We start from the raw sequence: 22671 nt of genomic DNA, 5'->3' as shown, positions 1-22671 counted from the left end.
CTGAGAAACTCCTTTCTGATATTGCTCCACTATTTTTTGCTGCAGCATTGGGGGAACTAGTGATCCTCTGCCCATCTTGACTTCTGAGAGACACTGCTACTCTTTTTATACCCAATCATGTTGCCAATTGACCTAATAAGTTGCAAATTGGTCCTCCAGCTGTTCCTTATATGTACATTTAACTTTTCCAGCCTCTTATTGCTACCTGTCCCAACCTTTTTGGAATGTGTAGCTCTCATGAAATCCAAAATTAGCCAATATTTGGCATGACATTTCAAAATGTCTCACTTTCAACATGTGATATGTTATCTATATTCTATTGTGAATAAAATATAAGTTTACGAGATTTGTAAATTATTGCATTCCTTTTTCATTCACAATTTGTACAGTGTCCCAACATTTTTGGAATCGGGTTTGAGCATTTTAAACCGTATTGAGGGACTTCACACATCTATCTATCTATCTATCTATCTATCTATCTATCTATCTATCTATCTATCTATCTATCTATCTATCTATCTATCTATCTATCTATCTATCTATCTATCTATCTATCTATCTATCTATCTATCTATCTATCTATCTATCTATCTATCTATCTATCTATCTATCTATCTATCCCCAGCTTTCCCATAGCAAGGGAAAGGACTTCTCATAGTAAAGCACCGATGTGTCGAAGAGGCTAATAGCCTAAATGCCTTGAAGATTAGTTGCGACTGGCTCAGATTCTGTAAGTCAGCCCTTTTGCACCTCAGGATTCTGCTGGTTGTGGTCATTGGATAAGGCTGTGGGAACCTCACCTTGGCTATTCAGTCTTCTCCAATAATCACATAACCACTAGACAGCTTCACCTATCAGCTGACTACTGGCTGCCCCCGTTTTCCTTTCACCCATTAGCCTTATTTATTTTGATTAATGTTGAGATTTGGACATAGAAAGTTATTCCAGAATGGCAGCAAAGGGTTGCCAGTTGCATCTTCTTCACTTGTCTGTGGATGTATGTGTGTTCTGTGTGTGTGACTATATGCCAAGTTCAACTTTACAGTGGCCTTGGCTCAGGGTCAGAGTTGAGCGTGCTTTGGGGCCATGTCCAAAGGAAGAGTCTCAATTTACACATCAACTATATGACTCCGTTGAGAAGTGCTATAAATAACAACTTGAATGATCGGTGGCTGGCTCTGCTTTCCACAGACTGTGAGCATGAAGCGTGAAAAATAAACGGTAGTATATATAATAAATGATTCAGTGAATGAAACAAAATTTTGATTGGTAAATTTGTACAGTGTGGTCCAAAGGCCAGAGACCATCACATTTTAAAATATATTTTCAGCAGAAAAATTAATTTGTTTCATTATTTTTACCTCTTTAGCACTTAAATGAAGGTAACATTATTTTAAGGTGACATAGTTACACGTTAGGCACTAGATGTACTTACTATAGTGATAACAGTAAATTATGCATAATTATAAGTAACTAACCCTAAACCATATCCTAACGTAACTCTATAGTAAGTACATGTAGTTAATTAATATTACTTATTTGACTAGTGAATAAGTAATATTAGTGAATAGTACTTATTTGAGTAAGTACAATGTTACTACTTATAATAAATACTACTAATAATAAAGTGTAACCTAAATAAATAATAAATAAATAACAGTTAAATTAAATAATACATTTTAAATTATATCAACAAAACAAATTTTTATATTTATTTATTTTCCTCTTTTGCACTTAAATAAATACAAAATAAATTAAATTAAAATAAACAAATAAATAATACAACTTTTTTTCACTTTAAATGATATTATCGGCAGAACATTTTTTTTTCTTCATTGAATTTATTTATTTATGAATTTATTTATTCACATATATTTTTATTTGTTCAAGTGCAAAAGGGCAATAAATAAATAATTAAGATTTTCAGTGTGTTCAGAGATTTTTTTTTTAACCCCACTGTATGTCATTAAAACAGAGACAATAAAGTCACAAAGAAAGAGTGCAATATTAAATTATTGAAAGAGTCGGAGCGCTCAACTTTGCATCTGCACATACATCCATCTCTTCTATTCTTATGGAGCAAGTCTTCTGGAATGTTTTGGACCACCTTGAATTTTACGGTTGCAGATCTTTTTCATGTACATTCATGTAACATAATATCCCAGTCAATGCAATAATGGAAAATATGAGTGGCATGGCAGTCCCTCAAGGAAATATAAAATGCTGTTTGACAAAAGAAAGAAAGAAAGAAAAAAAAAAAAAACCTACAGACCTTTACAAGCACAAGTATTCACTTTAAGCGAAAAGACTTTTCCATCTTCCTGTCTGGATCTTCAATTTACAATTTCCCTTTGGATATTTAATATAACCCAAGCTGGGAAAGTTTCCATAGCTTTTCTCGCGCCTGCACTCCTGGCGTCTCCACCACAGTTAACCCCAATCTTTATTTTTTTATTTATTTTTTGGTCCACATATTTTATCTTGCTAAACAAATTTCCATTCTGATTGCCTTGACCAATTTTCCATGCGAATAAATGACTATTTGACTACTTTTGTAATAGAATTCTGTTGAACTGTGTGATGGTGGCAGTGCAGTGATACAGAACTGATGAGTTTAGAAGTGATTTCTAGTTATTTACTAATTAATTTACAATCGTTTTACACTTTAAAAAAAAAAAAAGGGTTAGGTTAGTATGGACATCACTTACATTAATGAATCAATACATTACTGAATCAACTGACTGATCTTTTCTAAAGAGCAAACCAACAGTGAGTCTAATATTATAAGTACTTTGATGTATAGTAGTAATCTGATCAAGTCCTTATAAATAATAAAGCTAACCATGAGAAATAATCATTTTATATTTTACCCCACCGCAGAACAGGCATCAGTTTCAGTCACAAACAAACTACTTGGTCCAATCTATAAATGGCAGCATTGGAAAACAGTGTGTGAACAGACCTTTGCTTGAAGGTTGAGAGGAGTCAAGTTGCATGAGTATGTCTCCTCTAACCCACCCGAGCCCACCCTTTGCTAAACATTGGCACCTTGACAAGGAGCTCTTGGGCTGTGATTCAATTACAAGAGCCTCGGCCAACTGTCTTAAACCCAAGAGCTCTTTCTAATCTCAATCAGGTACTTGATAAATAATGATATTGAGGACCAGGTAATGTTTGTCTCTGCTGGAAAGAAGATTTTTGATCAATAAAGGTGCCATAAAACAAATGAAAGAACTAGATGTGAAATTACAGGTTGGGGTGAAAATGATCCTGCCATAATAACAGTGAGGAATGTTAGGCTTTGACAAGTGTACTTGTTAGGAGACAGTTATTATAACACCCATAGAAATTTGAGTCAATGTTGGTTCAGGTTTGCAGATCATTGTTGTGTGGAAAGGTTTCCCTCTTTTGTCAGAAAAGGGGATTTACACCAGTGACACTCATTTATTGACCTGTTGGAGAAGTCCTTTAAACTAAGGTGACCAAATTTAAATTGGAAACCTCCAAACATTGGGGATATTTTCTAGTTAAGTGACCAAAATATCATCAAATGTCACTTGTTAATCTATGTAAATCTATGAAATTAAATAAAAAAGATAAATTATGTCCTTCAAACATTCCTCTTTAAATACAAGAAGTATCAGTTGTTTGAAAAGTCACCCACATTTGGTTTTCAACCATTGAAAATGGGTAAAATTCAACAATTTGCATTGAGATCCCCAAAGGGAATGAACAAAATGGGGCCTTTAAAATTAAGATACCAAAATAAAAGTTTATTAAGAACCAGAATCTAAAAGGATATTGTGATATCTTTAATACTTCTCGAGTTACATGAATGCAAACTTTGGAAAAAGAATGTTTTTGGAACTCAGTTCTAGGCAATTGTTGTGAGGATACAAGATATATTTCTAGTTTCAACATTATTTGTTCTTCAGACATTCCTCTTTAAGGAAAAAAAGTATCAGCTGTATGGAAAGTTACCCACATTTGGTTTTTGACCGCTGAAAATGTGTCTAATTTAATCATGTAGCCACATTGAGATCCCCATATCTCTGGGATTGAACCATAATGGGCCTTTAAAATGAAGATACCAAAGGAAAGGTTTGTTAACAACCAAAATATAAAATTACATATAATTTATTTATTATTTTTTTGCTCAAGAAACACTATATAAAGGCTAATGTTTTATGTATTTGAAGAGCGGAGAAGAGTCTTTGTCTTTTATTTCCTGTCTAGTTGTGGCCAATATGCTATGCTATAGAGGATGTAAGTTATAGCCTTAATATTAAACGATCAAATTTAACATAGCACAATTTGATTAGCTCTGAAACAAGTAATAAGACTAAAGATTGCCCGTTTTATGTACCCAAAATGAATTATATCACATGTTTAACCACTATAAGACACAGCGGCAAATCCCAGAAGCACTGGCTGAGATTAAGCTGTTCTCGGCGGGTACACGAGCACTGAACGCCCGCTGACGGGCTAGTTTGTGGTAGAACAAGTGTAGCATTTGCAAAAATTACGGAGGATTTGCTTGCTTCAAGCGGAGTGATACAAATGGTGAAAAGGTAGGAGTGCTGTTATCACTAAAATATTGCACGGCTCTCAGCTATACTGTATATATATATATATATATATATATATATATTTTTTTTTTTTTAAATAGCAGTTGAAAAAAAACATGACATTTGTCTGTAACGTGCTTAAAAAATATATTCTTAGGTCCTGCGAATTTGTGTTAATGAGGTAGATTACATCTAGAAAACCATCTGGCTTGAAAGTTGATTAACATGTTAGGCCTATATAAAATATGCAGCATTGTTTAACATGGACATAAAGTCCAACAAACTGTAGGAATGACCCATCCATTATTTTGTATAGCCTCGATTTGAGCACAAAGTAAGCTATGTGCTTTCCTCAAAAGTAATTCAGTAAAACAGTTCAAAGCCTGTTAAAGGGTTAGTTCACCCAAAAATGAATTATGTAATTTATTACTCACCCTCATGTCGTTCTACACCCATAAGACAGTAGTTCATCTTCGAAACACAAATTAAGTTATTTTTGATGAAATCCAATGGCTCCTTGAGGCCTGCATAGACAGCAATGGTACTTCCTCTTTCAAGATCCATATAGGTACTAAAAACATATTTAAATCAATTCATGTGAGTTCAGTGTTTCTACCTTAATATTATAAATCGATGAGAATATTTTTGTGCAAAAAAACAAACAAAAAAAAACTACTTTTTAACAATATCTATATGGGCCGATTTCAAAACACTGCTTCATGAAGCTGCGGAGCTTTACGAATCAAATCAGTGGTTCGGAGCGCCAAAATCACGTGATTTCACCAGTTAGACGGTTTGATACCTGATCCGAATCACTGATTCGACTCAAAAGATTCATAACACGCAGTGTTTTGAAATCGGCCATCACTAGATATTGTTAAAAAGTGTTTTTTTGTTTGTTTTTTTTTTGTTTTTTTTGGCACACAAAAAATATTCTTGTCGCTTTATAATATAAAGGTAGAACCAGTGAACTCACATGAACTGATTTATATGTTTTTAGTACATTAATGGATCGTGAGAGAGGAAATGTCATTGCTGGCTATGGAGGCCTCACTGAGCCATTGGATTTCATCAAAAATACCTTAATTTGTGTTCTGAAGATGAACGAAGGTCGTACGGGTGTGGAACGACATGAGGATGAGTAATAAATGACATTATTTTCATTTTTGGGTGAACTAACCCTTTAAATAGTATATAAAAACAGTATAATTAACATTAATAGGCGCGTGATCAAGTAATCAGCATAGTTTGCAGCCCCCTCTGTTGGTGAAAATAATCGCTACACGATTGCTCGGCTAAACAGCATGTTGGTCGGGCTTTTTGCATTGTTTTCGGGGTGTTTTGAACTGGCTGTAAAACGGGGACATTTCCAGGGACATCTCCAGTCGGGGACAGACATCAAATTATACACAACCAAAATACTTTTAAAAGTGCAATTCCAATAAACAATTAGAACATTTTGAACGCATCTCTATATCTGTACAAAAATATTACATGATTCTGGAAATATATTAAATGTCTAAGGAAGCTTTCATTGTAAGCCGGAAATAGAAATATGACATAAAGAAACAGAGAACGGTCAAACGATGACGTCTTGACATTTCAATCAAAATAAAAGTTCCAACAGCATTTTTTTTTAAAAGAAAATATAAACGTGGACATTTATTTTAAAACTACTCTGACTTTTGTCCTCATTTTCATACCCACAATCCATAGTTTGAAGTAGATATTTAACATGTATTTATTTGATCCTCTATTATCTATTACAATACTCCACAATTGTTTATTTACCAGCATTGTCCAATCTATAAACGAGAGCATTGAAACGGTGTTTAAAATAACAGGGCTTTTATTTTGAACATTTTTTAGACTCTTGTCATCGCAGTCTTCACAGCACAGCAGTGCTCGAGGACATTGAGCACATGAAAATAAAATCAAAACAGCACATGTGTTTGTAGACGTTTAGACCATTTACAGGACATGGCGAAACGAATATTGTAAGTGTGTTTATTTTATCTTGTGGTGTACATCTAAACTGATGTTTTATGTATAAAAAACAGTAAAATTACATAATGTGTACGTTACCTGTGTAGATTTAGAGAGCACTTCCATGGTGCCATGGTATTACCAGGTTTTGTGGCGTGTACCATGGTATTACTATGCTTGTGAACGTGGTGCCATGACAATATCATGTTTTTGGACATAATAACAGGGTAATGACAGAATATTTTGGACACAGTATACGAATTTTGAACACAATATCTGGGTAATACTAGTTAAAAAAAACAAAACAACTTAAGACATGGTACCATGATACTAATAGTAGTATATAGTGTAATATAATAGTGTTCTAGTGTCCTCATGCTTGAGTACCATGTAAATACTTTGGTATATGAATACGGCAATCAATTAGAACCATGGTAACATTGTACCATTTCCAAAAGTGATATATATAATTTCATGTAATTTGTGTAATTCCTCTTCTGTCATTTCTTCAGATACCCTTTATACCAGCTGGGTAACCCACAGCTGAGAATATTCCGACCCACCTTCAACCTGACCCTGGTCAGACCAGGCAAAGAACAGCCACCTGATACAGTACAGTTTCGCATTCCTATGGAGTAAGTATTTCATGTCATTTACTTCAATAAAACCAAATGTCCCTGTTGTGTTTTTAATTAGCCTAGTTGATGCATTAAAGGGATCACGAACTTCTTTTTAAATGTTATTATTTTATAGTGTTTCCTGAGGTGCACTTATAATGCTAGTATGATTTTTACATAAAAAATGGTCAAAATTGAGAAATAAATGGCCATTTTCTCCACTGATTTTAGCCATTTCATTTAAACGCTCTGTTTGGGGCGTGTCTGCTGTGAGACTTCAATGTAAACACCCACTGCTGTGATTGGCTAACATCTTTGCATATGAAATTATTACATGTGGAATATATATTTAGACCTACTCCAGTGACATGAAAGGTTGCAGTGATGAGCATGTATCCCGATGACAGACTCATGAATGCTGTGATCTCCCCAGGTGAAAAAAAAAGTAAATTTCTATAATATACTTAAAGTGCTCTATTTTCGTGCACTAATTTTGTACTTAAGACTAAAAATTCTTCTTTAGTACTTCTTAATAAGATCATCTTAAGAACATCAAAGTATACCCCGCTGTGCTATTTTGAGACAGCATGAAATATGAACTAAAATGTGCTTTTAATATACTATCTCTGTATTTAAAAAAAATATATTTAGCTACCACTTATAGTACATTTGAACCCATAGTGTGATACAAGTGGTAGCTAAATATATTTTGATCTTAAGTAGTACTAAAGAAGAATTTTGAGTATATTAAGTACAAAATTGGTGCACGAAAATAGAGCACTTTAAGTATATTATAGAAATGTAGTTTTTTTCACCTTGGTCATCACTGCAGCTCAATTTCTGCACTCTCATGAATGCTTTCATCATGAATAACAGTTCAAACATGAGGTAAATAAGAGTGTAGACAGCGTCATTCATTCATTATTAGGGCTGTAACGATATGCGATATGAAACCGAAATCGCGATACACAGGTCCACGAACCTGTATCGCGATGTGAGAAGGCAGAATCGCGACACACCCTTTCCAACTCCCAGAGTTATCCTTCCTGTCCAGATCCAATGCTACCACATTTTTAAATTACTATAAGTATTAGGGGTGTAACGATTTATCGTAGATGGTGTGTCTCAATCAGCTCTCTAGTTCAGTAACGTTAAGTGTTTCGGGCACACATTGAATCTTGCAAGCAGGTTTAAACGTTTCTCATGTCAGTCTCTTGCATGGTCGCGTGAGAAAAGTCGTGGCTTTCTTTCACCGCAGTGCACAGCAACAGCTGTGCTCACAGAAAAGCAAAAGACGCTTGCGATGCTTTGCTTTAAGAAGTTCTGTGGGGCCGTTCATATATTGCGTCTTTTCCACGTGCAAGTCAGTTATTATTTTCAAATGTAGCCGCGCGGCAGGCGCGCTCATAATGGGATCAACACGCATGCAATTCTCAACTGCAAGCGCATTGCAGGTCGTGTGACAAGAATCAACCGATCAGCTATGGCCTTTCCGTAACAAAACATCAAAAGCTCAGCCGAACAGCTGATCATAGCTGTACATGGTGATTTTTATATCTTATCTCCATCAATATATCTCGTAGTAAAACTAATGCAAGGGCTAGAAATCATTTATCCTTTGCAGAAACATCCTGATCCTCTTGGAGAGCTCAGTTCATGGTTGCATAGCAACGACCGACACCACGGGAGCGCAAGCGCTTTGGAAAGGAGGAGAAGCGGTGCGGCCGCGCCTTCCACGCGTTTTTAGACGCGATATGTGAACGGCCCCTATTCATAATTCTAAGTTCATGTTAAATTTAACATTTTTTTTCAGTGACAGACAGCCCTATTCTGTCCCTTTATAACTGTTAATTTGAATACAGAAGGTTTTTATTAAACCTTGAAATGTGATCTTGTATGTATAACAAGGAAAATTACTGAAATTTGTTAATGTTTTTTTAATAAATCTTGTTTGGATTTCAGTTTCATTTTGTTCAAAATATCGTGATACGTATCGTATCGTGTACTCCGTATCGAGATACATACCGTATCGTGACCTGAGCGCATCGTTACACCCCTATTCATTATAACACGAGTTTTGCCTAAAGTCCAGAACTCAGTCACTGATAAACTCATGCTGTTTGATTGACAGCTCAAGCGATTATAAAGGGAACATTCTTAGATCACTTTCTGTATTACTTTCTAATTTAATCACAATTTAAATAACAGATTTTTCTAAGAGAAACTACTAAGAGAAACGATGTGAATTTGACCGAATTTAAACAGATTTTGATACAAAGAACGTCTGACTGTACATGAATTATATCAGAAATCATTGATCACATCTGGCATTGCTAGTAATATAGTAGTAATATCCATATCTTGCAGTAAATGTCTGCAAAGCCTGCGCCGAAAGAATCCACAGTGAAATGTACCAAACAAACAAATACTGAGACATTCACATAGTTGAAAATAAACAAGCACTTTCCTAGCATTATGATCCTTTTTGAAGGTGATGTTATTTCTAGTCAAGTGATCCTGTATCTCTCATCTCACTAATGCGGCAGTGGGCAAGGCCACAGATCTGATGATGTAGAAGTAGGCGTTGATTTGATTCTGCGGTCGCACTATTACGTCAAGGAGTCGTCTTCGAAGTTTGGTTTCAATGAAAGCTGTTTTTGAACTAACTAGGAAGTTTAGAGGAGTTACAGGATGTTTTTACAGTACAGTTACCTCTTACATGTCAAAAGATCAAGAAGAATTTGATTTCTCAATTCATTACTCCTTTAATATTATGTAACAAAATTCCAGAATTGACAGTGATGTAGTTGTATTACGTTCCACTAGATGGCAGACAAATCCCACTAATGTATTTCATTCTGACACTGTAAATTGCAGAGTGGGAATCTTATTGCGCATGATGATCACAAAGAATTAAAGCATCTTAAGTGATGCTTAACTATAATTGCAGGCCGGTTAGATGCAACACAGCATTTCGTAACAAAACCCAGGATGACGTTTCCGTGTGCGGTTGCATGGCCGATGATGCCTCGGTGCTCCCTGACTCTCTCAGATTTGTTTACAGCTCTTTCACCTACCTAAAATCCAACATCTCGTGCCCTTTATTGATGACGTTTGTTAAACGTCACTAAAAATACAGCCGTAATTATTGCATTGCTGCGGTGTAATACGAAACAGGCAGTCAGACTGTTAATAATGGGTCTAATCGGAATCCACACAAGAAAAGAGGACAAAGTCTGCTTTGTTTTCTGTAGAACCTCTGGGCGTACATCTAAGGCAGTGACGGTGGAGCCTTGTTCCTCAGTTATTATTCCGCCAGTATGTGTTCCAAACCACACACGTTTGTAATTGGGCTATATGTTATCACTTGCGCAAGTGCTCAAGGGAAGTTTTTTTATTTACCTGCTCTTACTCCTTTGTTTTTACAGACTGTTTTGTGATCTTAAGCGTCTTAATCTGCACCAGGCATCCTTGTCACCTGAATCTAAACATTTCTTTGCCTGTGCTATCAAAGGAAGAGTTTTTTTTTTTTTTTTCTTGTTTTGTAAGCACTGCTGCCTCGTTGGACATCAAGAACTGTTTTGTCTCCTCTAGAGCTGCATTTGACACAGTCCCATTGCAAACAGTATGAAAGTAGACAAAGCAACAGAGGTATCATTAAAACATTAAAGACACCCCCCTCTTCACTTTCTACTTTTCAAAGATACCCTCCACTTTGGCAAGGAGTTGTTTTGCTTGAAACCAACCTGGTTTGCATAGTGATTATCAGAGCCAAAGAATTTCAAAGCACTTGTTTTTGTGAAAGAGGGCCTCTTTACAAAGTATTTGTACTTGCAGGATTTGTTTAACCTTGTTTATTTACCATCCCATGTGCCTTTTAAGTATTTGATCCATCATCAACATTTGATCTTTTATCTTTTTATTTACTTTTTCTTTTAAATAATTTAATTATAATGATCTTTTCTTAGTTCATTAAAGCTATTTGTTCGCTCTCTTGCTGCCTTTATAGTCCCAGTGGTGTGAATGTAACCTAGAGGTCACCAGCTAACAAAAGATCCCCCTTTTTTTGGATTTCCTCAAAATTTGGAGTGTTTTGTCCCGCTACCTCTGAGTCACCTACTTGGAAAGCCTTTGAAATGGGCGATGTGAGCGCACATGTTTAGGGATGAGCGTGGACTGTTTATGTGTGAAGGGTGGGGCGCAGCTCAAACTCACAGTAGGAGGAGAGGATTGAACAACAAGGAGGTCTCTATCTTTATAAGATAAGCCACACCGGCACAAGACACTGTTTACATCTGCTGAAGGTCATGACCTTGTTGCCCAGTGCTTCATTTAATTGATTCTGTGGAGTAGAAGTAATAAACTTCATCCAAATAGACTAAAAGTTTAAGTGATTTATTAAAACTATAATTAAATGGCATGTCACTGTGTTCACAATTTTGTATTTATATGAGGGATTTTTATTTTGATTGTATATGTAAGAAATTCAAAAGTTTGGGATCGCAAAGATTTTTAATGTCTTTAAAAGAAAAAAAAATAAGTCTCTTACGCTCATGAAGGCTGCATTCATTTGATTAAAAATACAAAACAAACTAGGGCTGTTCAATGATTTAATAAAAGAAAAGTCTGTTTACACGTAATGTGCGTTTTGTGTATAATTATGTATATATAAAATACACACATACATGTATCTAAGAAATACATGCGTGCATGTATAAATATAAATAGTTACATATCTATAATTTTTAAGTATAAATATTTGATACATAAATATACCATTTTTCATATATATTCTGAGTCCATATATATATATATATATATATATATATATAACATTCATGTATATGTTCATATATACAGTCCCTGACAAAAGTCTTGTCGCTTATCTATTTTGTAGAAACACCTGCTATTAACCTGACGTTTAATTAATCAATTGGTGTTAGAAATAGCTCATATGAAAAGCTAAAACCCTCCCAAATGATGTTTAATGCACTGAAATAAATTAGTTTCACTGAAAAAAGATTTATCATTTAATCAAGACAGAGAGGTCAAATTTTGGCAAGACAAAAGTTTTGTCGCCTATACAGAAATTGAACAAATTTACTGCAAATACAAAAATATGTCAGCAAATTAAGTAGTGGTGCTGTGAGATCCAAATTTAATATCTTCCATGAGCTTGAAGGACTGCATCCATGCGGTTTGGCAAGGATTCATACAATTTATTGATGAAGTCATCAGGAATAGCAAAGAAAGCAGTCTTGCATGCCTCCCAGAGTTCATCAATATTCTTAGGTTTCGTCTTCCATGCTTCCTCTTTCATCCTACCCCACATATGCTCAATGATGTTCATGTCTGGTGACTGGGCTGGCCAATCCTGGAGCATCTTGATCTTCTTCGCCTTGAGGAACTTTGATGTGGAGATGGAAGTATGCGATGGAGCACCATCCTGCTGCAGAATTTGGCCTCTTTTATGGTTGGGAATATAAGAGGTAGCTAAGATGTCTTGGTATTTTAGACTGTTGATGTTGCCTTCCACCCTGCAGATCTCTCGCACACCCCCATACTGGATGTAACCCCAGACCATGATTTTTCCACCACCAAACTTCACTGTTTTCTGGGTGAATCTGGGATCCATGCGGGCTCCAGTAGGTCTCCTGCAATATTTGCGGCAACTGTGGTGTAATTCAACAGAAGATTCATCTGAAAAATCCACCTTCTGCCACTTTTCCAGCGTCCATCCTTTTAGCAGGCTGTGGGCCTTGGCAAATGCCACACGGTTTTTCAATTGTCCTTTGTTTAGTGCTGGCTTCTGGGCACTGATTCGACCATGGAGGCCATTTCGAGACAGAATCCGACAAACTGTTCTGGTTGACACCGGGACTTCAGGTGACCAGGTCTCGTGGAGCTCTGTTGCAGTGGAAAATGGGCTGGCCTTGGATTTTCGAGCCAACAAACGGTCCTCTCAAGCAGTTGTCTTGCGGGGTCTGCCTGACCTGGGCTTGTCAAAAACGTCTCCAGTCTCTTCAAATCTTTTTTTTATCTTCTGTACTTGACGCTGAGACACATTGAAGGTGTCTGCCACATCAGCAGTGGATCTGGTCTTCAGCATCTTGATAATCAAAACTTTAGTCTCAGGGTGAATCTTAGGCATGTCTGCAGATGTCTAGTTGCAGTTGATGTGAAGGTCTAGTTTACTGGGGTTCTTTTTATACACACCTGAGACCTAATTGATCCAATTATTAGTCACAGGTGAAGCTCATATGACAAGGCGACAACACTTATGTCTTTGCAAAAATTGACTCAATGGGCTTTACCAAGCTGTGAATATTAGAATACTTTTTGACAGTTTTGTTTTGCACTGAAACATTATTACAAAAGATGTTGGGATTAAAATGAGCCATTTCTTGTAAAAAAATCTTGATTACAAATATATTTCAGCGGCACTTCAGGTCAATTTGTACACAAGCGACAAGACTTTTGTCAGGGACTGTATAATTATACACAAAACACACATATTACATTAACACAGACTTTTATTTTGGACACGATTAATCATTGAACAGCTCTAAAACAAACAGTAATATTGTGAAATATTATTATAATTTAAAAATAACTTTTTAATTTTTTTTTATTTGAATATATTTTAAAAAGTTATTTATTCCTGTGATCAAAGCTTCATTTTCAGCATCGTTACTTCAGTGTCACATGATCCTTCAGAAATCATTTTAATATGCTGATATGCTGCTCATGAAATATTTATTATTATTATTATTATTCATGTTGAAAATAGTTGTGTACAATTTTTTTCTGGATTCTTTGATGAATAGAAAGTTAAAAAGAACAGCATTTATCTGAAATAGAATCTTTTGTAACATTATAAATGTCTTTACTCTCACTGTTGATCAATTTAATGCATCTTTCCTTAATAATTTCTTTCAAAAAAAAAAAAAAAAAAATTGACCCCAAACATTTAAATGGTAGTGTATAATGTTACAAAAGCTTTCTATTTCAGAAAACATTATTTTAGTTCCTTTCGCAAACCCCAGTTTGGGAAACTGCTTTATATGATCGATGAAGTAGAACAATTACAAGAAATTATCAAAGAAAAAGGAAAATACGCTACAGGAATATGTTGCACACCTAACTTGAACCTGGATTTCCTATGTGAGCACCAAGGCTCAATGTTCGCATCAAACAATAGTTTAACCCTTTCTTCCTTCCAAGAAGACGTTTTAGAGATGTGGCCTAGTGTTAAGACTGCATTTTCCAGACACATTGAGCTGTGCTGCTCATGTAGGAGATGTAGGGTGTAACATCAGACCTTAATTCGCTCTAGCCCTATACAGCAATAGAAATAGATAGGGAAGGTCCTTTCTGTTGGCAGTGTGGTGGAGGTCACCAGGGGGGCAAAATTGAAAAAGATCTCAGATTCTCCACTCCAAGATCTCAGAGAGCACTTGGGTCTACTAACTATTCATCTCACTATGGCTCAAGTGCTCTGCTTTCTAGGAACTGCCTCTCTCTTACTTTCACACAGACAAATGTGCGCTTGTGCACTTCTCCTCTCTCACATAAATTACGTGGCCAAAACTCCACTCCACTTCATTGAAATCTGGGCATCATACCCTGGTGCTGACTCTAAGAGATGTGCTTACGATACTCTTTCCGAAGGAGCATCTGTTTGTTGGGTTTCTTGGAAACCCTCTCCTTAAAAAAAGAAAAAATTGGTGCTTATTACATGGAGTGACGTGTGGACAAACATCCTTGTTTTTCAAAGCAGTTCAGTATGTTCTGCCTTTTAGCTCCAGCGTCATATTTTCTGAATGGTTCTTGTTGGGATTTTTGGTAACTGAAATCATATTGATACGATTTTGTTTTGTTTGTTCATGAAATGAAAACATGTCACAAAATGCTTTTCACGCCCATTTTAGTCCTCGGAAAACAGAACGTTTCGAACTTAAACTAGGGCTTCTCATCCTTGAGGTCATGAGAGATGCAACGTAATTTGCCACTTGTTAGATCCTAAAACATTTTAATGCATTTCATGTCATTTCAGTCCTTTTAATAACAGAACATTTAAAGTTTCGCAACCTTGCAGTCACCAGAGATGTTGAGGTGGGGTAGGATGGGGTTGTGGGGTCACAAGAATTTTGTAACTTAAAAAGATTGGAATTCTTTGTATTAAATGTTTCCATATGATGTGCATTCTAGAATTGAACTTTAGAAAGCCATAGAGTTTCATATTTTGTTCTCTTTCTCCATGGCAACTCTGAACCTCTATCCATTTCAATTTTCTTCAAGAATGACCAAGTTTGATGTCAGAAATTATCTAGAGAAGATCTACAGTGTTCCTGTTGCAGCTGTACGCACAAGGATCCAATACTGTGAGTAAATCTTTGTTTGACATTATATTTGATTACGAATGTTTTATTAATTTACAGAGCTATATATTTTTTTAAAGCAGATGACAGATGTTCACAGTTTATTCCATCTTTATATAAGCAGACATTTACAAGTAAACCACGTCTTGCTGATGTTTTGAAAATCTTTGAAAATTTTCAAAGAGATGCATATATGCATTTAATTAATTAAAAATACAGTAAAAACAGTAATATTGTGAAATATTATTACAATTTAAAATAACTGTTTTCTATTTGAATATATTTCACAAAGTAATTTATTCCTGTGATGGCAAAGCTGAATTTTCAGCATCACTACTCCAGTCTTCAGTGTCACATGATCCTTCAGAAATCATTCTAATATGTCAATTTGCTGCTTAAAAAAACATTTATTGTCTACAGTTGTACAAAATATTTGTGTACAATATTTTTTTTTTTCAGGATTATTTGATGAATAGAAAGTTCAAAAGAACAGTGTTTATCTGAAATCTAATCTTTTGTAACATTATAAATGTCTTTACTGCCCCTTTTGATTGATTTAATGCATCCTTGCTGAATAAAAGAATTAATTTCTTTAATTTCTTTTAAAAAAAATTAAAATAAAAATTCTTACTGACCCCAAACTTTTGAACGGTAGTGTATAATGCTACAGAAGCTTTGTATTTCAGATAAATCCTGAAAAAAAGTACACAACTGTTTTCAACATTGAAAATAATAATAAATATTGAGGAACTAATCATCATATTAGAATGATTTCTGAAGGATCATGTGACACTGAAGATTGGAGTAATGATGCTGAAAATTCAGCTTTGCCAACACGAGAATAAATTACTTTGTAAAATATATTCAAATAGAAAATTTTAAATATTTTTTCACAATATTACTGTTTTTACTGTATTTTTAATTAAATAAATTAAGCCTTGGTGAGCAGACAAAACTTCTTTTAAAAACGTTAAAAATCTTACCGATCCCAAACTTTTGAGCGGTAGTGTATATATATATATATATATATATATATATATTATATATATATATATATATATATATATATATTATATATATATATATATATATATATATATCAAGCATCAAATAGACATTACAAAAAGTAGCTTCAGAAATGTATATTTTATTTAAATTTTGGACCATGAGGTTGAGTAAATGATTGCTGAATCTTAATTTTTTTTTTTTGGGTGAACTATACCTTTCATGTTTTATTTATTTTAAATTAATATGGAAATCTGAAATTATTTTTTAAAGGTGCCCTAGATTCAAAAATTTAATTTACCTCGGCATAGTTAAATAACAAGAGTTCAGTACATGGAAATGACATACAGTGAGTCTCAAACTCCATTGTTTCCTCCTTCTTATATAAATCTTATTTGTTTAAAAGACCTCCGAAGAACAGGCGAATCTCAACATAACACCAACTGTTACGTAACAGTCAGGGTGTACGCCCCAATATTTGCATATGCCAGCTCATGTTCCCAACATTATGAAAGGCATTAGACAAGGACAGAACGTCTGGATCTGTGCAGAGCTGAATCATCAGACTAGGTAAGCAAGCAAGAACAATAGCAACAAATGGCAGATGGAGCAATAATAACTGACATGATCCATGATATCATGATATTTTTAGTGATATTTGTAAATTGTCTTTCTAAATGTTTCGTTAGCATGTTGCTAATGTACTGTTAAATGTGGTTAAAGTTACCATCGTTTCTTACTGCATTCATGGAGACAAGAGCCGTCACTATTTTCATTTTTAAACACTTGCAGTCTGTATAATTCATAAACACAACTTCATTCTTTATAAATCTCTCAAACAGTGTAGCATTAGCCGTTACCCACGGAGCACAGCCTCAAATTCATTCAGAATAAAATGTAAACATTCAAATAAAACACTGTACTTACACGATTACAACACTTTGTAAAGATCCATTTTGAGGGTTATATTAGCTGTTTGAACATTTTTTTGTTGTTTAAGGCAAGAGCGAGCTCTTGGGGCGTGGAGCACCAGATTTAAAGGGCCACACACCCTGAATCGGCTCATTTATAATGGTGCCCCAAAATAGGCAGTTAAAAAAATGAATTTAAAAAAATCTATGGGGTATTTTGAGCTGAAACTTCACAGACACATTCAGGGGACACCTTAGACTTATATTACATCTTTAAAAAAAAGTTCTAGGGCACCTTTAATTAAATTATTCTAAATAAGAAACAAAAACTGGCAGTAGGTGGCGGTAAATGTCTTAATGATTAAGTCACTGAGTCATTCATTCATTCAATTCGTTCAAACGGTTGATTCATTCAGGAGTGAAGTAAATGGTTCTTCTTATGAATGGTCGATTGAATTTGTTCAAAACGTGGATTCAGAAATGAAATGCCACTGTGTATTGCTCGGTTCAGCAGTTCTGCTCTGGCTTTATATTTTCACTGGCAAAACTGAGCAAAAACAGACAACTGTGTCTAAAATAACAACTGTATGAAATGTCAGATGAACTACTTAGGTCTGGGGGCGGGGCGAGTGCGTTAAATGCATAAAAAATTAACTCATTATTTTTCACTGAGATTAATCAATCTAATTAACGTTTTAAATCGACAGCCCTATATATATAATATGCGTGTGTATATAAATTTGCAATGTTTTATGAAAATACATTTGGAGACACTAGCAGCAACATTTTAAATTGAAAATACACACTTACAATTGCATCACATCTCATGTCTTTTTAGCGTCTTGCTCCATAATCGTTACATTTTTAAGACAGCTTGATGAATAAAAAACAAAAAGTGTCAAGACCCCTGCATTCTGTTCCTTTCTCCAGTGTGTTCCAGCCAGCTGTTTTTGAAAGCAAGGGCATGTCCTGTGAGCACCCCCTCACTCTTTTGCACTTCTGCTCACTCTGTTTTGTTGTCTACTCACTTAACAACACATGCTAAACTCAGCTGACAGAGTAAATGCAACAGTGACTAGTCTGTCAACTAGTCTGAACCTTATGAAGCCCTTATACAATAATTCACCAATGTTCTGTGTTTGTCTCTTGGTTTGCGCGCTTGGGGTGGTCGGTCACCTAGATAGGGGTGATACGTATGTTAGTCAATGAGAATGATCAATACTGACAAGATGTTTTGGAGATACTTGACAGCATTTGAATTATATGTATAAACATGCGGCTAACTTGGGGAACTGCGCTTTCGGAGTGGGAGACACTGAGGGAAGGAAGGAGAGGGAAAGGAAGGAGTGGTTTGCGTGATTCCACACACAGCTGCTTATCTCTCCATCCATTGCTGTAGCGGTCTGATCAACGGTTGTCCTAGGATGCCCTGCCCTGTTTATTTCTTCTCAAAGTTTGCCAGAAGTGTTACACAACCATGTGTTTTTTTTTTTTACAGTCATGATTAAAGGAGTAGTTAACCCAAAAATTAAACTTTTGACATTGTTATTCACCATCATGCAATTCCAAAGACAGTTCATAGTGAGCCATGCCTGTCAAGCTCCAAAAATGACCAAAAATAATAATTAAAAAAAATAAACAATTCTGCATAAAAGTTGTCCATATGTCCAGGCCCGGATTAAAGGGTTAGTTCACCCAAAAATGAAAATTCTGTCATTTATTACTTACCCTCATGTCGTTTCACACCCGTAACACCTTCGTTAATCTTTGGAACAAAAATTAAGATATTTTAGTTGAAATCCGATGGCTCCGTGAGGCCTCCATAGGGAGCAATGTCACTTCCTCTGTCAAGATCCATAAAGATACTAAAAACATATTTAAATCAGTTCATGTGAGTACAGTGATTCAATATTAATATTCTAAAGCGACGAGAATACTTCTGGTGCGGCCAAAAAACAAAATAACGACTTATTTAGTGATGGCCGATTTCAAAACACTGCTTCAGGAAGCTTCAGAGCATTATGAATCAGTGTGTCGAATCTGCAGTTTGGAGCGCCAAAGTCACGTGATTTCAGCAGTTTGGCGGTTTGACCCACGATCCGATTCATGATTCGATACAATGATTCATTTATGCTCCTAATCTTCCTGAAGATTAACTTTAAGATTTACTCACACTCAAGCCATCCTAGGTGTATATGACTTTCTTCTTTCTGATAAACACAGTCGGAGTTATATTAATAAATATCTTTACGCGTCCAAACTTTATAATGGCATTGAACGGGACCGACGAGTATGAAGATCAAGAATGTGCATCCAACTATTATAAACATACTCCATATGGCTCCAGGGGGTTAATAAAGGCCTTCTGAAGCAAAGCAAAGCGAAGCGATGCGTTTGTGTCAGAAAAATAACCATATTTAACAAGTTATAAAAGTTAAATATATAGCTTCCTCCAGACCGCCTTCAGTATTCAACTTACGAAGAAAGTTCAAAATGCTTATGGCCCTGGTATACTTCAAACAAAGTTTTTTCGTTCTTCGTTTAGGGGTAAAACGAAATTCGAAATGCATGACCAGCGATATACTGTAAACAAACATCTGACGCCGCCCACATTGCTGAGAATGACGTTTAGATGAATATGTAAATATGTGCCATGCACTTTCTTCTCAGTAACAAAATAAACACAACAAACTGCAAATTAGCACTCCAGTCACGTCACGTCTTCATATAGCACTTTATTCAATGGATTGCTTAAAATCAAGCAGCTTTACAGTATAAAACATGAAAAACGGTGTCAGTGCCTCTTTTTTTTTTACAAGCACAACTTAATTTTGTACTATAAAGCGGCTATCCAGTGTGTTCATGTTTTCACCCACGGAGATCTTACCTCGACGAACTCTTATCACACGAAATGAATCAAAGACGTGTCCCACGCGAGTGAAGGGTTAGCCTCGGTGCACACCTCCTATGACGTTAACGTCACTGACCAATGGTGGCATGAATGCGTTTTGTAGCTGGAGCGAACTTTTCCTGAAAGTTCGCTTTGGCAAGCCGTTTTGGACTTCCAAAAAGAACACAAAATGAACTTCGTTTTGGCCTGATTTTGTTCGAAATTATGTCACATCAGTTCGTTCTTCAATTTCGTTTGAAGTAATCCAGGGCCTTTATGCTACGTTAGTTACTTTTTTCATAAGTTGAATACAGAGGGCGATCTGGCAGAAGCTAGATATTTTACTTCTTTACTTGTTAAATACAGTTATTTTTGAATGCTTTTTACAAGTTGAAATTTAGTAATTACAGTACGACATGACTAGAACGCACCTTTAAATTTCAAGGCGGCATTAAACTTCACTGTCTGTTTACTAAATACATGTCATTGATCGTATTGTGAACAATTCATCCTTGCACGGGTTTCATTTACTTTTTTAGTTAAAATGTCATAACTTGATCTAGTGAAATGTCAGACCTACAGCGATATTAATTGGACTGCAATCAAAAGTTTGCTTAAACCTCACCGCTCACATTCAGATCTGCTTCCATCCAATATCAATAGCGTAATAATGCTCCCCCTGTACATTACAATACAGAAGATCTGTCACTTCTTCAGTTTCAACAAAGCTACAATCAAATTTTTTTCTTAAACATACTGAATTTTATTGATTTGATTGATAAAAAAAATTTAATTTTACACAACATTACACATTTATTAGGCATAATCAGTGTAAGATCATACATTTTTTTTAGCTTTTTTTTTTCAGTGAACTGGTTGAGCTGGTTCACAAACTGGACAAACAATTAATTCATGAATCTGAGATCTGAACTCAGTGACTCGGTGAGCCATTCGCAAGTTAACAGCCCACTGAGAGGATACTTTAGACTTTGTCTGTTCCTCACACAAAGATACTATATGACTTGAGAAAACTTTGAATATAGTGCAATAAGTTGTATTGGCCATGGTTTTTTTTTTTTTTTTTTGAGTTTTGTTTTTGGAGTTTAACATTTGTGGTCACTATGAGCTGTCATTGTACGGAAAAGGTTTGCAAACAGTTTTTCAAAATCTTACTTTCCTATGTGGAACAAAAAATTTAAGTCATGGGTTTGGAACAACATGAGATATGCTTTTAAAAGTTGAACTATTCCTTCAAAGCATAAAGGTTATGTTAATATATCGAACAATAATGGCAAAGGATAAGTAAATAATGCAGGGGTTATTAAAGGCTTTACCATCTGGTTAACGCAGAGGGAACCACTTTTACGAGCTGCCAGTTGGGTTTACGCCACTGGGATTTTTCCGTGCGGTTTCCACGCCAACGCTGGAGAAGGCCAATAAGCAAAGTGGCCATTTTTAGAGCCACAATGTAAAAGCAAAAAAAAAAAAAAATTAAAAAAATGCTGAACACCCATTAGGTGAAATAGACCACGTCAGAGAAGGTGTCCCACTCTGCGTCATGTGTTCCACTCCACTGATGGTTTAAAGGATGTGGAGAAAAGGGGGCACGGGTGGAACCCCCAGGCTCAAGGCATCTATTCTTTTTCCTACCGAATATTTTGGAAAGGGGTTTCTATAACTACCCCTCAGGCCTGGGATTTGTAACATAATAGTAGCCAGCCAACACACAACCTCAAAAGAGAGCTTGATTGAATATTTATTTATACTATATAATGTTGGGTGGGAGTACTGGAATGGAAACAGGGTTCGCATACATGAACAAAAGCGCTTCTCACCTGTTTTGCGGGTTGACCGTACTGTTGACCCTAAATGGAGGGAGTGTTTGTGTGTTTAGGATTTCCTTGTACTAGTAAAGGAAGACATTGCAGAACTTTCTTCTGTGGAAGAGGAATCTTAAGAACAGTCTTTTTCATACAACAACACACACATAGTGACTATAGCTATTAAAGGGATAGTTCACCCCAAAATGAGAATTATCCCATGATTTACTCACTCTCAAGCCATCCTAGGAGTATATGACTATTTTCTTTTAGATGAACACAATCAGAGATATATTTAAAAAATATCCTTATTCGTCCTAGGTTTATAATGGTTGTATAAGTCGATTTGTGGCGGAAGAGTATCCTTTGACTACAACGTAATGATAAACGCAGAGGCGCAGAGGATAGAGCAAAACAAATCACTGGCCACAGATTATAAGTCTAAAATGACCATTTTTAAAGAGAATTGTCTGAGGATTTCGAAAGATGAGCT

The 22671-nt window shown here is 35.5% G+C and overlaps 1 protein-coding gene across 1 annotated transcript in view; it reads left to right on the top strand.

Annotated features, from left to right (window-relative positions):
* Nucleotides 1-6448: 6448 nt before the first annotated feature.
* The window catches only part of mrpl23 (mitochondrial ribosomal protein L23), a 32144-nt gene continuing 15921 nt past the window's right edge, over nt 6449-22671 (top strand). Inside the window, exons 1-3 of the mRNA XM_067379921.1 lie at nt 6449-6565; nt 7067-7189; nt 15473-15555. Coding sequence (XP_067236022.1) covers nt 6549-6565; nt 7067-7189; nt 15473-15555 — 223 coding nt within the window. The 5' untranslated portion in view covers nt 6449-6548. The remainder of the gene's footprint in view (nt 6566-7066; nt 7190-15472; nt 15556-22671) is intronic.

Source organism: Chanodichthys erythropterus, chromosome 24 (assembly GCF_024489055.1).
Source record: "Chanodichthys erythropterus isolate Z2021 chromosome 24, ASM2448905v1, whole genome shotgun sequence".
Lineage (NCBI taxonomy): Eukaryota > Metazoa > Chordata > Actinopteri > Cypriniformes > Xenocyprididae > Chanodichthys > Chanodichthys erythropterus.
The sequence above is the reverse complement of the archived record's forward strand: the minus strand, read 5'-3'. Positions and strand labels throughout refer to the sequence as shown.